Source organism: Anomaloglossus baeobatrachus, chromosome 12, assembly GCF_048569485.1.
Source record: "Anomaloglossus baeobatrachus isolate aAnoBae1 chromosome 12, aAnoBae1.hap1, whole genome shotgun sequence".
Taxonomy (NCBI): domain Eukaryota; kingdom Metazoa; phylum Chordata; class Amphibia; order Anura; family Aromobatidae; genus Anomaloglossus; species Anomaloglossus baeobatrachus.
This window is the reverse complement of record NC_134364.1, coordinates 41,815,802-41,834,829: the sequence shown is the minus strand read 5'-3', so window position 1 is coordinate 41,834,829 and position 19,028 is coordinate 41,815,802. Positions and strand designations below refer to the sequence as shown.

General features: G+C 51.8%; 1 protein-coding gene across 2 annotated transcripts in view; it reads left to right on the top strand.

Moving 5' to 3' along the window:
- Positions 1 to 19,028, top strand: part of TTBK2 (tau tubulin kinase 2) — a 137,057-nt gene that overhangs the window by 104,664 nt on the left and 13,365 nt on the right. For both annotated transcript variants that reach the window (XM_075329961.1, XM_075329959.1), the window contains exon 11: positions 15,927 to 16,143. In XM_075329961.1, coding sequence (XP_075186076.1) covers positions 15,927 to 16,143 — 217 coding nt within the window. The remainder of the gene's footprint in view (positions 1 to 15,926; positions 16,144 to 19,028) is intronic.

Here is a 19,028-nt window from a genome sequence, read left to right as displayed (position 1 = left end):
AAGGCCTGGACACGGGTGGAAACCCTGGCGTTGGTGAAGGGGCTAGAAATCTGGTGCACAACGGCGAAAAGACATCTTATTTTTTTCAACTACGAGGTGTACGTCTTACAGCAGCCACATTGTGCAGGCTCAGAAGCTGATCCCGCACGTAGAAGAGCAAGTGTCTGCTGTTACATACAGTCAACACCTTGCTGTAACTAGTTCAGTGCAAGCACCGATTTCCATCAGTTTATCCCTTTTAGGGTATGTGCCCATGATGAGTTTCTTTATCGTTCCTTTATGGGAGACCCAGACCATGGGTGTATAGCTAGCGACCTCCGGAGGACACACAAAGCACTACACTCAAACGTGTAGCTCCTCCCTCCGGGCTATATACACCCCCTGGATGACAATCTACCCAGTTCAACGCTTTGTGTTCCAGGAGGATCACACACACTTTTATTTCCTCATATTTTTTTCAATTTTATTTTAATGTTTTAAAGATTTGGAAGAAAAGCGGGTCCAGTCTGGACTCCCGGCATGTCCCTTCACGCTCCACTCTGCGGGGTGCTGTTAAGGTTGATTTTAATAAGGCTGGAGCCTTCACATGCCGAGCTCCTTCGCATCCTCTGTCGAGGCTCTGTTTGAAGTGGGAGCCTCCACGGTCCTCTCTGCTTGCAGGAGGCCGGCTCCATCCACAGCCCTGTCTGGTCCCTGCTGGAAGGAGCGTTAACCCCCATTCAGGGACATGGCCCTGCGTCTCAAAGCTAAGTATTGAGACGTTTTTTCAGGGGTCCCAGGTACTTTTATTATGGGGGCAGTATGTGCTTTAGCGTTACTGTTAATTTCGGCCGGTTCTGGGAATTTCCCATGAGAACCGCGCCGACGGTGCCTGCTCGTCGGCCGCACTTTAAAATCTAGGCCCCGGCTCAGTTTGGGCCTAGTTTCGTTTTTGGCTTCTTCTGTATGTTTTGCATACAGCGACGCCCACCGCCCGGCCAGCAGAGCAGAGGGCACTCCCCTCTAGGGGGATGTCCCCTCCTCTCTCTACCCCCCTGTGTCTCTCTGGCCTCTGTGTTTTCCCGCTCCTGGGCTTATACACGCCCCCCCTCCTTCTCCCAGCGCCATTTTCTCAGCGTTTTTATCACTGAGAAGCGCTGGATGCTACTGCTGCATGCTTTTTGGAAGCTGTCACTTTACAGAGGAGCGGTGAAATCCGGAGGACACACAGAGAACAGGGCTGGTAAGCCACAACCTATGGTTGTGGATTTTTATACACTCAGGCTTTCTACAGGAGTGTGTTTTGGCTGCAGAGCTTCCTCCACAGCAGCATGTCTGTCACTAGGAGCAAGGCTGCAAACATGTATGCTATATGCACTGCTTGCAAGCTAATTCTGCCAGAGCCTAGCACGTACCCACATTGTGATAACTGTGCTAATATGGTTGTGTCTCAGCCTGGAGCCTCCGCAGGAGTCCCTCCGGCTGCCTCGGTCCCAGTGGCTGAACCCCCGGCTTGGGTAGCATCCTTTACACAGGCTCTTTCCAAGTCGTTTGCCGATTCCATGGGGCAGCTGTCTCAGACGCTGCTATCTATGCATCAGCCTCCCTCTCAGCCCCCCTCTCAGGGTGTCTCTGCTGCTCAGAGCTCTGCAGAGCCCTCAGAGCATGTCCTCGGACCCAGTCCCCCCAAACGGAGACGCACGGACCCTCCTCCTTCCTCGTCCCACGGCTCTGATTCACAAGCCGAGGTGCAGGGCGAGGATGATTCATTTACTGTGGGCTCAGACTCTGCCTCTATGTACCCCATTGACTTGTCTGATGGCGATGCGGACGTTAGTGACTTAATTGCGTCCATTAACTCCGTACTGAACCTTAACCCACAGGAGTCAGAGGATCAACCCTCTCTGGTAGAGGTACACCAGTTTACCTCTCCTAAGAAGCCTAGGAGTATGTTTTTTAATCACTCCAGCTTTCAGACCACTGTTAACAAGCCAAGGGCCTGTCCTGACAAACGTTTTCCGAAACGTAGTTCAGATGACCGTTTCCCGTTTCCACCGGAGGTGGTTAAGGACTGGGCCCAGTCCCCAAAGGTAGACCCTCCAGTGTCCAGAATCTCAGCCCGCACAGTAGTTGCGGTGGCCGACGGCACTTCTCTTAAGGATCCCACTGACCGCCAGGTTGACCTTCTGGCCAAGTCTGTATTTGAGGCGGCAGGAGCCTCCTTCTCTCCGTCTTTTGCGGCGGTGTGGGCTCTTAAGGCTATCTCTGCCTCTCTGGCGGAGATTCATTCCCTCTCCAGAGACTCTATTCCGGAGATGGATGCTTTAACCGCCCGAGCTTCAGCTTTTGCATCCTACGCCATGTCTGCCGTCCTGGAAGCTTCTCACCGCACGGCAGTGGCCTCCGCTAATTCCCTCGCGATCCGCAGGATCTTGTGGCTTCGAGAGTGGAAAGCGGACGCTTCCTCTAAGAAGTACCTTGCGAGTCTCCCTTTTACTGGGTCACGGCTGTTTGGGGAACAGCTGGATGACATAATTAAAGAGGCTACTGGCGGGAAAAGTACTTCCTTGCCACAAGCTAGACCCAAGAAACCTACCCAGGGCAGGAACCAATCGAAGTTTCGTTCCTTTCGTTCCTCTAACTGGTCATCCTCTAAGCCCACGGTCTCGTCCACTACCGCCAAGGATCGTAAATCCAACTGGCGCGCAAAGCCGCGTCCTCAAAAGACCGGAGGAGCCGCTGCCACCAAGGCAGCCTCCTCGTGACTATCTGGCCGCGCCAGCAACGTCCTTGGTCGGGGGCAGGCTCTCCCACTTTGGCGACGTGTGGTTGCAACACGTCTCCGATCAGTGGGTGCGGGACATCATCACCCACGGCTACAGGATACCCTTCTCCTCCAGCCCGCCAAACAGATTTTTTCTGTCCACCCCCCCCTGCTCCAAAGCCGCCGCCTTCGCTCAGGCCGTGGCATCCCTGCAGACCAACGGGGTAATTGTTCCGGTCCCCGCCCGGGAACGGTTCAGAGGTTTCTACTCAAACCTCTTTCTAGTTCCCAAAAAGGACGGTTCCTCCCGGCCCATCCTGGATCTCAAGCTTCTCAACAAGCATGTTCAGGTGCGGCACTTTCGCATGGAATCTCTAAGATCGGTCATTGCCTCAATGACCCAGGGAGATTTTCTCGCATCCATCGACATCAGAGATGCCTATCTGCATGTGCCTATTGCGGTTTCACACCAGCGTTGGCTACGCTTTGCGATCGGAGAGGAACATTTCCAGTTCGTGGCTCTTCCCTTTGGCTTAGCCACGGCCCCCCGAGTGTTCACCAAGGTCATGGCAGCAGTGGTTGCTGTCCTGCACCTCCAGGGATTGGCAGTGATTCCTTACCTGGACGACCTTCTAGTCAAGGCCTCTTCCAGTGTAGACTGCCAACGGAGTGTCTCTCTCACTGTCGCCACGCTAATTCAGTTCGGGTGGCTTGTCAACCTTCCCAAGTCGACTCTGACCCCGACCCAGGTTCTCTTGTACCTAGGGATGCAATTAGAGACTCTGCCGGCACTTGTCAAGTTGCCCTTAGTCAAACAGCAGTCCCTTCGTCTGGCGGTGCGCTCTCTGTTGAGGCACCGCCGTCATTCCCTCAGACGCCTCATGCAGGTGCTGGGTCAGATGGTGGCGTCCATAGAAGCGGTTCCCTTTGCCCAGTTCCATCTGCGTCCCTTGCAGCTGGACATTCTCCGCTGTTGGGACAAGCGGATCTCTTCTTTGGACAGGCTAGTGGCTCTGTCATCACAGGCCAGGAACTCCCTTCAGTGGTGGCTTCAGCCCCTCTCCCTGTCACAGGGGCGGTCCTTCCTGACTCCGTCCTGGGTGATTCTCACCACGGATGCCAGTCTCTCCGGTTGGGGAGCGGTGTTTCTCCATCACCGAGCACAGGGCACTTGGACTCCGTCCGAATCAGCCCTCCCGATCAATGTGCTGGAGATCAGAGCTGTGTTTCTAGCTCTTCTAGACTTTCACCACCTACTGGCGGGCAAGCACATTCGGGTTCAGTCGGACAACGCGACAGCGGTTGCCTACATCAATCACCAGGGCGGAACTCACAGCCGTCTGGCGATGTTGGAGGTTCAACGAATCCTCCAGTGGACGGAGGACTCAAAGTCCACCATATCCGCAGTCCACATCCCAGGCGTGGAAAACTGGGAGGCCGATTATCTCAGCCGTCAAACCGTGGACGGCGGCGAGTGGGCCCTGCATCCGTCAGTGTTCAGATCAATCTGCCGCAAGTGGGGCACTCCGGAAGTAGATCTAATGGCTTCCCGGCACAACCACAAGGTTCCGGTTTACGTGGCTCGCTCCCACGATCCTCAAGCCTTCGCAGCAGACGCACTGGTTCAGGATTGGTCTCAGTTCAGTCTGGCCTATGTGTTTCCCCCTCTAGCGCTCTTGCCCAGGGTTCTGCGCAAGATCCGAATGGAGGGCCGTCGAGTCATACTCATTGCTCCGGACTGGCCCAGGCGAGCCTGGTACCCAGACTTGCTCCGCCTGTCCGTAGAGATCCCGTGGCATCTCCCAGACCGCCCAGACCTTCTCTCTCAAGGTCCGTTTTTCCGCCAGAATTCTGCGGCTCTCAGATTGACGGCGTGGCTCTTGAGTCCTGGATCCTGACGGCTTCAGGCATTCCCTCTGAGGTCATCTCCACCATGACTCAGGCTCGGAAGTCTTCCTCGGCTAAGATTTATCATAGGACTTGGAAGATTTTCCTGTCCTGGTGTCACTCTTCCGGCCATGCTCCTTGGCCGTTCGCCTTGCCGACCATCCTGTCTTTTCTACAGTCAGGTCTACAGTTGGGTCTGTCCCTCAATTCTCTTAAGGGACAGGTGTCGGCTTTGTCGGTATTGTTCCAGCGGCGTATCGCTCGACTGGCTCAGGTGCGCACCTTCATGCAGGGCGCATCTCACATCATTCCTCCTTACCGACGACCCTTGGATCCCTGGGACCTTAATTTGGTCCTCATGGCCTTACAGAAACCCCCTTTTGAGCCTCTCAGGGAGGTTCCTTTGTCCAGACTTTCACAGAAAGTCGTCTTTCTAGTAGCCATAACTTCTCTCAGGAGAGTTTCCGATTTGGCTGCGCTTTCTTCGGAATCCCCCTTTTTGGTGTTTCACCAAGACAAGGTGGTTCTTCGTCCGACTCCGGACTTTCTTCCTAAGGTGGTGTCTTCCTTCCACCTTAACCAGGACATTTCATTGCCCTCTCTTTGTCCGGCCCCTGTGCATCGCTTTGAGAAGGCGTTGCACACCTTGGATTTGGTGCGGGCGCTCCGCATCTATGTGTCTCGCACCGCCGTGTTTCGGCGGTGCACCTCACTTTTCGTGCTAACCACGGGTCAGCGCAAGGGCCTTTCGGCTTCTAAACCGACCCTAGCTCGTTAGATTAGGTCGGCCATATCCGATGCCTACCAGTCTTCTCAGGTGCCTCCCCCGTCGGGGATTAAGGCGCACTCGACCAGAGCTGTCGGTGCCTCCTGGGCTTTCAGGCACCAGGCTACGGCTCAGCAGGTGTGTCAGGCTGCCACTTGGTCCAGTCTGCACACTTTTTCTAAGCACTACCAAGTGCATGCTCATGCTTCGGCAGATGCGAGCTTGGGCAGACTCATCCTTCAGGCGGCTGTCGCCCATTTGTGAAGTTAGGTTTTGCCTACTTCTCAGTTTAGTTTATTTCCCACCCATGGACTGCTTTGGAACGTCCCATGGTCTGGGTCTCCCATAAAGGAACGATAAAGAAAAAGAGAATTTTGTTTACTTACCGTAAATTCTTTTTCTTATAGTTCCGACATGGGAGACCCAGCTCCCTCCCTGTTGCCTGTTGGCAGTTTTTGTTCCGTGTGCTTCACGGCTGTTGTTAGTAGACAGAGTTCTGGTTTTGCCGAGTTTTACTCTATCTCTACTTATGGGTGGATGTCCTCCTTCAGCTTTTGCACTGAACTGGGTAGATTGTCATCCAGGGGGTGTATATAGCCCGGAGGGAGGAGCTACACGTTTGAGTGTAGTGCTTTGTGTGTCCTCCGGAGGTCGCTAGCTATACACCCATGGTCTGGGTCTCCCATGTCGGAACTATAAGAAAAAGAATTTACGGTAAGTAAACAAAATTCTCTTTTTTACTTGCGTTTTTCTTTGTCGCTCCATTGGGAGACCCAGACAATTGGGTGTATAGCTTCTGCCTCTGGAGGCCACACAAAGTAATTACACTTTAAAAAGTGTAACCCCTCCCCTCTGCTATACACCCTCCCGTGCATCACGGGCCCCTCAGTTTTTTGCTTTGTGTTGAAGGAGGCACACATTCACGCAAGCTCCACGTTTTAGTCAGCAGCAGCTGCTGACTTTATCGGATGGAAGAAAAGAGGGCCCATATGGGGCCCCCGGCATGCTCCCTTCTCACCCCACTCAGGTCGGCGGTGTTGTTAAGGTTGAGGTACCCATTGCGGGTACACAGGCTGGAGCCACATGCCGCTTTCCTTCCCCATCCCTTAGGGGCTCTGGGGAAGTGGGATCCTATCCGGTCATCCAGACACTGGGACCGGTCTCCCTCCGCAGCCCCTGGGGGAATCTGCTGGACAGGAGACGGAGTATCGTCAGGGACATGGCCCTGCATCCACAGGTACTCTGTGTCCCCGTTGGGACGGCGCATAAAGCACCTTAGGCCCAGACGCTGCAGCGACTGCGGCGTGAGTATGGGTCCGGGACTACCGCGCCGACCGTGCACTGCCGGCCGGCCGCGGTTTTAACTTTAGTCCCCGGCTTTTGCGGCCTAGTATAGTATTCTCCCGCCCCCAGGCCTGCCAGTCAGGGAAAAGGGCGGGACGGTCGGTATGACGCCGACAGTGAGGGCTGGAGTACACTGAGCTGTCCTCCGCCCCCCTCACTACTCACGCTGGGGCACCAGATTCCCGCACTTTTGTGACTACGCCCACACCTCCCTCCTCCTCTGAGAACGCCGTCAGCCATTTTTTCAGCACATTCTGCGGTGGAGAACTTCTGGCTGCAGCTGAGGGAGACCCGGGGCAGGGAATCTGGTGGCCACACAGAGCGGTTGGTAAGCCACACCGGTCTGCCGGTGCTGGACCCCCCAGAGTGCCGAACTGTATATATATATCTTTTGTGTATACATACATTTGCTGGTTCGGCTGTACTGTTATCTTGGGGCTATATATATCCCTCAGTGATCACGGTGATCCCTTACTTATCTCTTGGAGGACAACAACATGTCGTCCGCAAAGAGCAAGGGTACCAAGGCACAGGCTTATTTTGCAACCTGTACCTCATGTGCGGCTATACTACCTGCAGGTTCCACCTACCCTCATTGTGTGCAATGCTCGGCCCCTGTGACACTCACTCAGCCGGAGCCTCAGGCACTGGTGGGACCCCCGGCTCAGGTAGAGGCACCGGTTCCCACTGTCCAGGTGACAGGGACAGAGTTTGCAGTTTTGGCTGACAAACTGTCTGAGTCACTTTCACAGTCCATGGCTCAGTCTATGGACAAATGGTCTGCTAAGATACTAGAAGCCTTGCAGTCCAGACCAACAACACAGATGCAGGGCACTGTGCGTTCTTCGTCCCCAGGTCTCCCTCAGTTGGCGCAGCAATCTGCTCCTGAGGTGACACATAGGTCCCACGGTGAGGACTCCGACTCGGACCGCAGTCCCAGACCGGTGAAGCGGGCTCGCTGGGGACCTTCCTCCACTTCATCACGCTGCTCAGGGTCTCAGCATGAGGACTCTCTAGAGCAGGGGTCTCAAACACGCGGCCCGCGGGCCGCATGCGGCCCCTGAGGCTGTTTGTTGCGGCCCGCAGACCCCGTGACAATCGCGGCTCTATGCTGAGGGTCGGCGCCGGCAGTAACTTTACTGCATTTGAATCCATCTGCGGTGCCGCGCAAGGAGCTGTCAGTTCTATCCCAGTTGCTGCTGCTGTCTGCCAATCAGATGCAAGGAGGTGACGTCATACAGCGACGTCACTTCCTTGCATCTGATTGGCAGGCAGCAGCCATTGGTCCAGACACAGCTCCTCTGCGCTGCACCGCAAATGGATTCAAAATGCAGTGAAGTTCCTGCCGGCGCCGATCCTCAGCACAGAGCCGCGATCGTCACGGGCCGCAACAAGCAGGTAAGGTCTGTGCTCAAGTTCAGGACCCGCTGCGTGCTGGGCACAGCGCGTCCTGATCGGCGGGGCCGCAAGTCTACTCCTTAGGAGACCGCAGCTGCCCGTGCCTGCGATCAGGGGTTCGGGCCACTGCGGTCTCCTCACTGTGCTCTGCCTAGGGAGGACGCTTCAGACGCCGCAGCATAAATTCACATGCTGCGGCCTCTGGAAGCCACACCGCAGTTCCGTTTTCACTGCGGGCCGTACACGCACAGTGGGCATGGGATTTTTAGAAATCCCATGCCCACTGTGCTTTTACCATACATAGCAGGGTTTTGGACGCAGCTGAAGCATGCTGCATCCAAAACTCTGCAAGTACTGATCGTGGGCACACAGGGAACGGAGGAAAGGTGAGGAGATTTTTTTTTTTTGTTTGCGTATTACTAAAGGATGGGCAGAATACTACAGGGATGGCCACAATACTACAAAGGTGGGCAGAATACTACAGGGATGGCCACAATACTACAAGGGTGGGCAGAATACTACAGGGATTGCCACAATACTACAAGGGTGGGCAGAATACTACAGGGATGGCCACAATACTACAAGGGTGGGCAGAATACTACAGGGATGGCCACAATACTACAAGGGTGGGCAGAATACTACAGGGATGGCCACAATACTACAAGGGTGGGCAGAATACTACAGGGATGGCCACAATACTACAAGGGTGGGCAGAATACTACAGGGATGGCCTCAATACTACAAGGGTGGGCAGAATACTACAGGGATGGCCACAATACTACAAGGGTGGGCAGAATACTACAGGGATGGCCACAATACTACAAGGGTGGGCAGAATACTACAGGGATGGCCACAATACTACAAGGGTGGGCAGAATACTACAGGGATGGCCACAATACTACAAGGGTGGGCAGAATACTACAGGGATGGCCTCAATACTACAAGGGTGGGCAGAATACTACAGGGATGGCCACAATACTACAAGGGTGGGCAGAATACTACAGGGATGGCCACAATACTACAAGGGTGGGCAGAATACTACAGGGATGGCCACAATACTACAAGGGTGGGCAGAATACTACAGGGATGGCCACAATACTACAAGGGTGGGCAGAATACTACAGGGATGGCCACAATACTACAAGGGTGGGCAGAATACTACAGGGATGGCCACAATACTACAAGGGTGGGCAGAATACTACAGGGATGGCCAGAATACTACAAGGGTGGGCAGAATACTACAGGGATGGCCACAATACTACAAGGGTGGGCAGAATACTACAGGGATGGCCACAATACTACAAGGGTGGGCAGAATACTACAGGGATGGCCAGAATACTACAGGGATGGCCAGAATACTACAGGGATGGCCACAATACTACAGGGATGGCCACAATACTACAGGGATGGCCACAATACTACAGGGATGGCCACAATACTACAGGGATGGCCACAATACTACAGGGATGGGCACAATACTACAGGGATGGGCACAATACTACAGGGATGGGCACAATACTACAGGGATGGCCACAATACTACAGGGATGGCCACAATACTACAGGGATGGCCACAATACTACAAGGGTGGGCAGAATACTACAGGGATGGCCACAATACTACAGGGATGGCCACAATACTACAGGGATGGCCACAATACTACAGGGATGGCCACAATACTACAGGGATGGCCACAATACTACAGGGATGGGCACAATACTACAGGGATGGGCACAATACTACAGGGATGGGCACAATACTACAGGGATGGCCACAATACTACAGGGATGGCCACAATACTACAGGGATGGCCACAATACTACAAGGATGGCCACAATACTACAAGGGTGGGCAGAATACTACAGGGATGGGCAGAATACTACAGGGATGGGCAGAATACTACAGGGATGGGCAGAATACTACAGGGATGGGCAAAATACTACAGGGATGGGCAAAATACTACAGGGATGGCCAGAATACTACAGGGATGGCCAGAATACTACAGGGATGGCCAGAATACTACAGGGATGGCCAGAATACTACAGGGATGGGCTGAATACTACAGGGATGGGCCGAATACTACAGGGATGGCCACAATACTACGGGAATTGGCAGAATACTACAGAGCACAATACTACAGGGATGGCCAGAATACTACAGGGATGGCCACAATACTACGGGAATTGGCAGAATACTACAGAGCACAATACTACAAGGATGAGCACAATACTACGAGGATTGGAACAATATTACTGGGCACAATACTACAGGGCACAAGGATGGGCACTATACTAACTGGGCACAATACCACAAGGATGAGCACCTTACTACAGGGCACACGGATGGGCACATTACTACAAGATTTTGGCTAAGATTACTATATGATGCTGCTAATTGTAAAACAATTACAAGAAGAAAAAAAATCCTAAAGCATGACTTTTTTTATTTACATTAAAAATGCTTTTCTGTATATAAACTTAACAAAAAAAGTGCACGTTTGTTATAATAAACAAGCGAAAAATGTTTACAAAAGTGATCCAAGATGTATAGAAAAAAAAACATGGATTCATTAAAAATGTTCACTTTGTCCTGCAAATAATGCGGCCCCCGTCATTTTTTTTTTTTCTATATGCGGCCCATACACCCAGCTGAGTTTGAGACCCCTGCTCTAGAGGATGAAGAGGAAGGCGCAGCTCAGGGCTCAGACCCTGACGGTGCTCTCAATCTAGATACACCTGAAGGGGACGCCATAGTAAATGACCTTATAGCGTCCATCAACCAGGTGCTAGAAATTTCTCCTCCAACTCCAACTGTGGAGGAGGCGGTTTCACAGCAGGAGAAACACCAGTTTAGGTTTCCCAAACGTCCACGGAGTGCCTTTGTCGATCACTCTAATTTCAGGGATGCTGTCCAGAAGCACAGAGCATTTCCGGACAAGCATTTTACTAAGCGCCTTAATGACACACGTTATCCCTTCCCCCCGGAAGTAGTGAAGGGTTGGGCTCAGTGTCCAAAAGTGGATCCTCCAGTCTCTAGGCTGGCGGCCAGATCTGTGGTTTCAGTGACAGATGGCTCATCGCTCAAGGATGCCACTGACAGGCAGATAGAGCTCATGATGAAATCCATCTATGAAGCCATAGGAGCATCTTTTGCTCCGGCATTCGCGGCAGTGTGGGCGCTCCAAGCTATCTCAGCTTGTCTGTCTGAGATTACTGCGGTCACACGCACCGCTACTCCGCAGGTTGTGTCTCTGACTTCTCAGGCGTCGGCTTTTTCGTCCTACGCCATGAACGCCGTCCTGGACTCGGTGAGCCGTTCAGCGGTAGCATCCGCCAATTCGGTGGCAGTCCGCAGAGCCATGTGGCTACGTGAATGGAAGGCAGACTCTGCCTCCAAGAAATTCTTAACCGGTTTGCCATTTTCTGGCGACCGTTTGTTTGGCGAGCAATTGGACGAAATTATTAAACAATCCAAGGGAAAGGACTCGTCCTTACCCCAGTCTAAACAAAACAAACCTCAACAGCGAAAGTTTCAATCGAGGTTTCAGTCCTTTCGGCCCTCGGCCAAGTCACATGCCTCCACGTCAAACAGGTCGGAGAAGGGCCAGAGGAACCCTTCTGCATGGCGGTCTAAGTCACGGCCTAAAAAGACCGCCGGAGGCACCGCCACCAAGGCGGCCTCTTCATGACTCTCGGCCTCCCCAAACCGCATCCTCGGTCGGTGGCAGGCTCTCCCGCTTTTGCGACGCCTGGTGGCCACATGTCCAAGACCGATGGGTGAGAGACATTCTGTCTCACGGTTACAGGATAGAGTTCAGCTCTCGTCCTCCAACTCGTTTCTTCACAACATCTCCGCCCCCAGAGCGAGCCGCTGCACTTTTTCAGGCGGTGAATGCTCTGAAGGCAGGAGTGGTGATTCCCGTTCCCCCTCAGGAACATGGTCACGGCTTCTACTCCAACTTGTTCGTGGTGCCAAAAAAGGACGGATCTTTCCGTCCCGTTCTAGACCTCAAACTGCTCAACAAGCATGTCAGCACCAGAAGGTTTCGGATGGAATCTCTCCGCTCGGTCATCTCCTCAATGTCACAAGGAGACTTCCTAGCATCAATAGACATCAAGGATGCTTATCTCCATGTGCCGATCGCACCCGAACATCAACGCTTCTTGCGTTTCGCCATTGGGGACGAACACCTTCAGTTCGTGGCACTGCCTTTCGGCTTGGCGACAGCCCCACGGGTCTTCACCAAGATTATGGCAACAGTGGTGGCGGTCCTACACTCTCGGGGCCACTCGGTGATCCCTTACTTAGACGATCTCCTAGTCAAGGCATTCTCCTGGGTGGCTTGCCAGCACAGCCTGACCATTGCCCTGGAGACTCTCCAGAGGTTCGGGTGGATCATCAATTTCCCAAAGTCAAAATTGACACCGACCCAATCCCTGACTTACCTCGGGATGGAGTTTCATACTCTGTCAGCGTTCACTACAGACAGGGGTCCAATCTCTTCTTCGGGGTCAGTCTCACTCGTTGAGACGCCTTATGCACTTCCTAGGGAAGATGGTGGCAGCAATGGAAGCAGTTCTCTTTGCGCAGTTTCATCTGCGTCCACTTCAGTGGGACATTCTCCGCAAATGGGACAAGAGGTCGACGTCCCTCGACAGGAACGTTTCCCTGTCAAGAGCAGCCAAAACCTCCCTTCAGTGGTGGCTTCTTCCCACTTCTTTGTCGAAGGGAAAATCCTTCCTGCCCCCATCCTGGGCTGTGGTCACGACAGACGCGAGCCTGTCAGGGTGGGGAGCGGTCTTCCTCCACCACAGGGCTCAGGGAACCTGGACTCCGACGGAGTCCTCCCTGAAGATCAATGTTCTGGAGATAAGGGCAGTGTATCTAGCCCTACAGGCGTTCCAGCGGTGGCTGGAGGGCAGACAGATCCGAATACAATCAGACAACGCCACGGCGGTCGCATACATCAACCACCAGGGCGGCACACGCAGTCGTCAAGCATTCCAAGAAGTTCGACGGATTCTGCTGTGGGCGGAAGCCACAGCCTCCACCATCTCCGCAGTTCACATCCCGGGCGTAGAAAACTGGGAAGCAGACTTTCTCAGTCGCCAGGGCATGGACGCAGGGGAATGGTCTCTTCACCCGGACGTGTTTCAAGAGATCTGTTGCCGCTGGGGAACGCCGGACGTCGATCTAATGGCGTCTCGGCACAACAACAAAGTCCCGGCATTCATGGCACGGTCTCAGGATCACAGGGCGCTGGCGGCAGATGCGTTAGTTCAGGACTGGTCGCAGTTTCGCCTACCCTATGTATTTCCCCCTCTGGCACTACTGCCCAGAGTGTTACGCAAGATCAGGTCCGACTGCAGCTGCGCCATCCTCGTCGCTCCAGACTGGCCGAGGAGGTCGTGGTACCCGGATCTGTGGCACCTCACGGTGGGGCAACCGTGGGCACTCCCAGACCGACCAGACTTGCTGTCTCAAGGGCCATTTTTCCATCTGAATTCTGCGGCCCTCAACCTGACTGTGTGGCCATTGAGTCTTGGCTCCTAGCGTCTTCAGGGTTATCTCAAGATGTCATTGCCACCATGAGACAGGCCAGGAAATCAACGTCCGCCAAGATCTACCACAGGACTTGGAGGATCTTCATAGCCTGGTGCTCGGATCGGGGTTTTGCTCCCTTTCTTCAATCAGGATTGGACAAGGGCTTGTCTCTCGGCTCTCTCAAGGGACAAGTGTCGGCGCTTTGTGTTTTTTCAAAAGCGTCTAGCCAGACTCTCGCAGGTCCGCACGTTCCTGCAGGGAGTTTGCCACATAGTCCCACCTTACAAGCGTCCGCTAGAACCCTGGGATCTTAACAAGGTGCTGACGGCTCTCCAGAAGCCACCCTTCGAGCCGATGCGGGAGATCTCTCTATCTCGCCTTTCACAGAAAGTGGCCTTCCTAGTGGCAGTTACTTCACTTAGGAGAGTGTCTGAGCTAGCAGCGCTGTCATGCAAAGTCCCCTTCCTGGTCTTTCACCAGGATAAGGTGGTCCTGCGTCCGGTCCCGGAATTTCTCCCCAAGGTGGTATCCCCTTTTCATCTCAATCAGGATATCTCCTTGCCTTCTTTTTGCCCTCATCCAGTTTACCAATGTGAAAAGGATTTGCACTTATTAGACCTCGTGAGAGCACTCAGAATCTACATTTCTCGCACGGCGCCCCTGCGCCGTTCGGATGCGCTCTTTGTCCTTGTCGCTGGCCAGCGTAAGGGGTCTCAGGCTTCCAAGTCAACCTTGGCTAGGTGGATCAAGGAACCGATTCTTGAAGCCTACCGTTCATCAGGGCTTCAGATTCCTTCAGGGCTAAAAGCCCATTCTACCAGGGCCGTAGGCGCGTCCTGGGCTTTGCGGCACCAGGCTACGGCTCAGCAGGTGTGTCAGGCGGCTACCTGGTCGAGTCTGCACACCTTCACAAAACACTATCAGGTGCATGCCTATGCTTCGGCAGAGGCTAGCCTAGGTAGGCGAGTCCTTCAGGCGGCAATTGCCCATTTGTAAAAGGGGGCCGGTTCCGGCTCTTTTTATCGAGGTATTCTGTTACCCACCCAGGGATTGCTTTTGGACATCCCAATTGTCTGGGTCTCCCAATGGAGCGACAAAGAAGAAGGGAATTTTGTTTACTTACCGTAAATTCCTTTTCTTCTAGCTCCTATTGGGAGACCCAGCACCCGCCCCTGTTCCCTTCGGGCTGTTGTTCTTTTGTGTACACATGTTGTTCATGTTCAATTGTTCTTTTGGTTAATGGTTCAGTTCTCCGAACATCCTTCGGATTGAATTTACCTTAGACCAATTTATAGGTTTCCTCCTTCCTGCTTTGGCACCAAAACTGAGGGGCCCGTGATGCACGGGAGGGTGTATAGCAGAGGGGAGGGGTTACACTTTTTAAAGTGTAATTACTTTGTGTGGCCTCCAGAGGCAGAAGCTATACACCCAATTGTCTGGGTCTCCCAATAGGAGCTAGAAGAAAAGGAATTTACGGTAAGTAAACAAAATTCCCTTCTTTACGCTGGCAAAAGGGTCTATCAATCTGAATGTGACAAAAATATTGTAGTGTATTAAACTGATCAATTTTTCAGTTCCGCATTGAGGCTAAGTAAAGTAGTAAAAAAGATGAAAGGTTTGGGGGAAAAAAAAACCTTTTTTGTTCTTGGAAAAATAAAAAAAAATACATATTTGGTTTTGCCCCGTCTGTAGCCACCTTTTCCACTTGGCTGTAATTTCAGCGCAGTCTCTCCCCCCCACCCCCCATCCTCACCTGTTTCATACTTTTTTTGCCAGATTCTTGTGCTTGATCCCTATTGAACCCCCACCTTTCCTTCTTCCCTACTCTCCTTCTTAATATCCTTTAGCATATTCTGCAGTTCGCTCACTACCACCCTCCGGTGGTGACAAAGTTTTTTAGTTTAAAGATGTGTTCACGGCTGCATCGCTTAGCCTGCACCACTGCTGCTTGTCTCCGTTATTGTCTGCAGCACTAATATCACGTCAACAGCGCTGCAGCCAATCGGTGAGCTCAGCATCTGAGGCCATCGTCTGCTGAGCTCGGTGATTGGCTGCAGTGCCGTTGATGTGACATCAACGCTGCAGACCAGAACAGACACCGGGAGTAGCTCTGCACCCAGGGAGGGCGCGTACAGCCCATATTGCACCTGAAAATGACCTAATGTTAAAAAGCAAACATTTGGTAACTACTCGGTTCATTTTCTTATAATACAAAATTCCTAAAAATATTCTGGATTCCCCTTAGAATTGCTAATGCCACCCCGGTCAATGGAGATCTACAGCGCGAGAACACCGATGAAGTGTTTCCCGATGAGCAGCTCAGCGATGGCGAGAACGGAATCCCCATTATGGTTTCCCCCGAGAGGATTCCCGGATCACCAAGCCATCAGCGCCCCCAGGAGAAGGATGTGTGGGAGGAGATGGATGCCAACCGGAATAAGATCAAAATGGGGCTCTGCAAGGTATGAACCGATCTGAACATGAAAGGCGCTCTGCCTACACCGTAACATTCCTGTATTTATTGTACACCATTTATCCTCCTATTTAGTGTAATATTGTTATGTGACACAGTGTGCTTTATTCCAAGTGGATCTCTGAATATACTGTCCTATTTGAGGAAAGCAGTTTACAGCCATAGGTCTGTACTCCCAAGTAGCCAAAAATACTGTACTGTTTGGACAATAGAAGCACTAAACAAGACGCCTGGCGAGTGTCCGATACATTAATGGGTGGACTCCTATCCTCTGATAACCTCTCTCTGCAGGGACTGACAGGCTGCTGCTTATACGTAGTCATCACTGGCCTTGGGCGGCCAAAGTGCGCAATTATTGCACCAGCAACACAGCCCTCCCCATACAGACATAAAAAAATACATGTGTATAGTTATTAAATAATTCCGCTATCCTGCTGTACTAATATATATTGCCTCCCCACTTCTATACTGTTACTGAACAAAACACACTATGCAAAATGTTACCAGTCATAATGCTGTACAAGTGCCAAGTATTCATTCAGCGTAATGACCTCTACCTCCCCCATAATGACCCCTACTGCCCCCGTAATGACCGCTACCGCCCCCGTAATGACCTCTACCGCCCCCATAATGACCTCAATTCTACTGTACTAATATATTGCCTCCCCACTTCTATAGTGTTACTTAACAAAACACACTATGCAAAATGTAACCAATCATAATGCTGTACGAGTCCTAAGTATTCTTGCAGCATAATGACCTCTACCGTCCCCATAATGACCTCTACCGTCCCCATAATGACCTCTACCGCCCCCATAATGACCTCAATTTTACTGTACTAATATATTGCCTCCCCACTTCTATAGTGTTACTTAACAAAACACACTATGCAAAATGTAACCAATCATAATGCTGTACGAGTCCTAAGTATTCTTGCAGCATAATGACCTCTACCGTCCCCATAATGACCTCTACCGCCCCCATAATGACCTCTACCGCCCCCATAATGACCTCAATTTTACTGTACTAATATATTGCCTCCCCACTTCTATAGTGTTACTTAACAAAACACACTATGCAAAATGTAACCAATCATAATGCTGTACGAGTCCTAAGTATTCTTGCAGCATAATGACCTCTACCGTCCCCATAATGACCTCTGCCGCCCCCGTAATGACCTCTGCCGCCCCCGTAATGACCTCTGCCGCCCCCGTAATGACCTTTGCCGCCCCCGTAATGACCTCTGCCGCCCCCGTAATGACCACTAACCGCCCCCGTAATGACCACTAACCGCCCCCGTAATGACCACTAACCGCCCCCGTAATGACCACTAACCGCCCCCGTAATGACCACTAACCGCCCCAGGTAATGACCACTAACCGCCCCCGTAATGACCACTAACCGCCCCCGTAATGACCACTAACCGCCCCAGGTAATGACCACTAACCGCCCCCGTAATGACCACTAACCGCCCCCGTAATGACCACTAACCGCCCCCGTAATGACCACTAACCGCCCCCATAATGATCTCTACTGTCCCCATAATGACCTCTACTCCCATAATGACCTCTACCGCCCCCATAATGATCTCTACCGCCCCCATAATGACCTCTACGCCCATAATGACCTCTACCGCCCCCATAATGATCTCTACCGCCCCCATAATGACCTCTATTCCCATAATGACCTCTACCGCCCCCATAATGACCTCTACTCATATAATGACCTCTACCGCCCCCATAATTCTATCCTACTGTACTAATATATTGCCTCCCCACTTCTATACTGTTACCTAACAAAACACACAAAACACCCCCATAATGGACCTCTACCGCCATATACTGACTTGTAATACCGTAGTTTACTCAGGACAATAAGCTAAGCACAAACCAATGCACCAAGGCCAATATTACCACCACTGACCATAGTGGTGGATGCCAGTCATATAAAGGCGTCTTGTACACCATATAGGTGAATACAGTACAGTTAAAGGCATAGGGCTTGTACACACACACACACACACACACACACACACACACACACACACACACACACACTCTTTTATGGGTAAAGAAAGAGAATGAGATTTCTGATATCTCATGCACATGACGCATATTTTTTTCCTTGCAGTTTTGAACCATCATAGTGTTTTGTTTTTTTTTCCTTCAAATCTGCAGCATGTCAATTCTTTTAGCGGTTTTCATCCACTCAAATGTGTTACTGCGAGGCTCTGCTTAGCCTAGAAAGAAGTATATGCACACTCGATTGCCACAGTACTACAAGTCTCAGCATAGAAGTGAATAAGTGCACAAGGCAACATTGAGGAATTTAAAGTCCCTTTATGGACTTTGCATAAATGAACACTACACCTCTGAGGTACTACAAGGCCCAGCATAGACTAACTTCATAATTTTGGTAATACACGTCTCGGCATAGTGAATAAACATAAACTGCAACACTGAGGTACCACGAGTCACAGGATAGCCTAGATGTGAATATATGTATACTGCAAAAATGAGGTGCAACAGGTCCCTGCTTAGCCTGGAAGAAAATATTCTGCACCATTGAGGTACTAATAGTCCCAGCACAGGCTGAGAATAAATGCACAGTATTAATAGTCCCATCATAGCCCGAAAATGGATAAATGTGTAGTGCAATACTGAGGTACTACATGTCCCAGCACAGTATAGAAGTGAACGACCTGCAACATTAAGGTACTACAAGTCCCAATATATCCTGTGAATGAATGCACAGTGAGAGCATAGATCCTGGGGCGAATAAGAGGGTTTATAACAGGTTTTGCTGTAGAAGAGGGCTCGTTTTCATTCTTTAGTGGTACTTTCCTACATCACTAAACGTCCCACCGGTGTACTG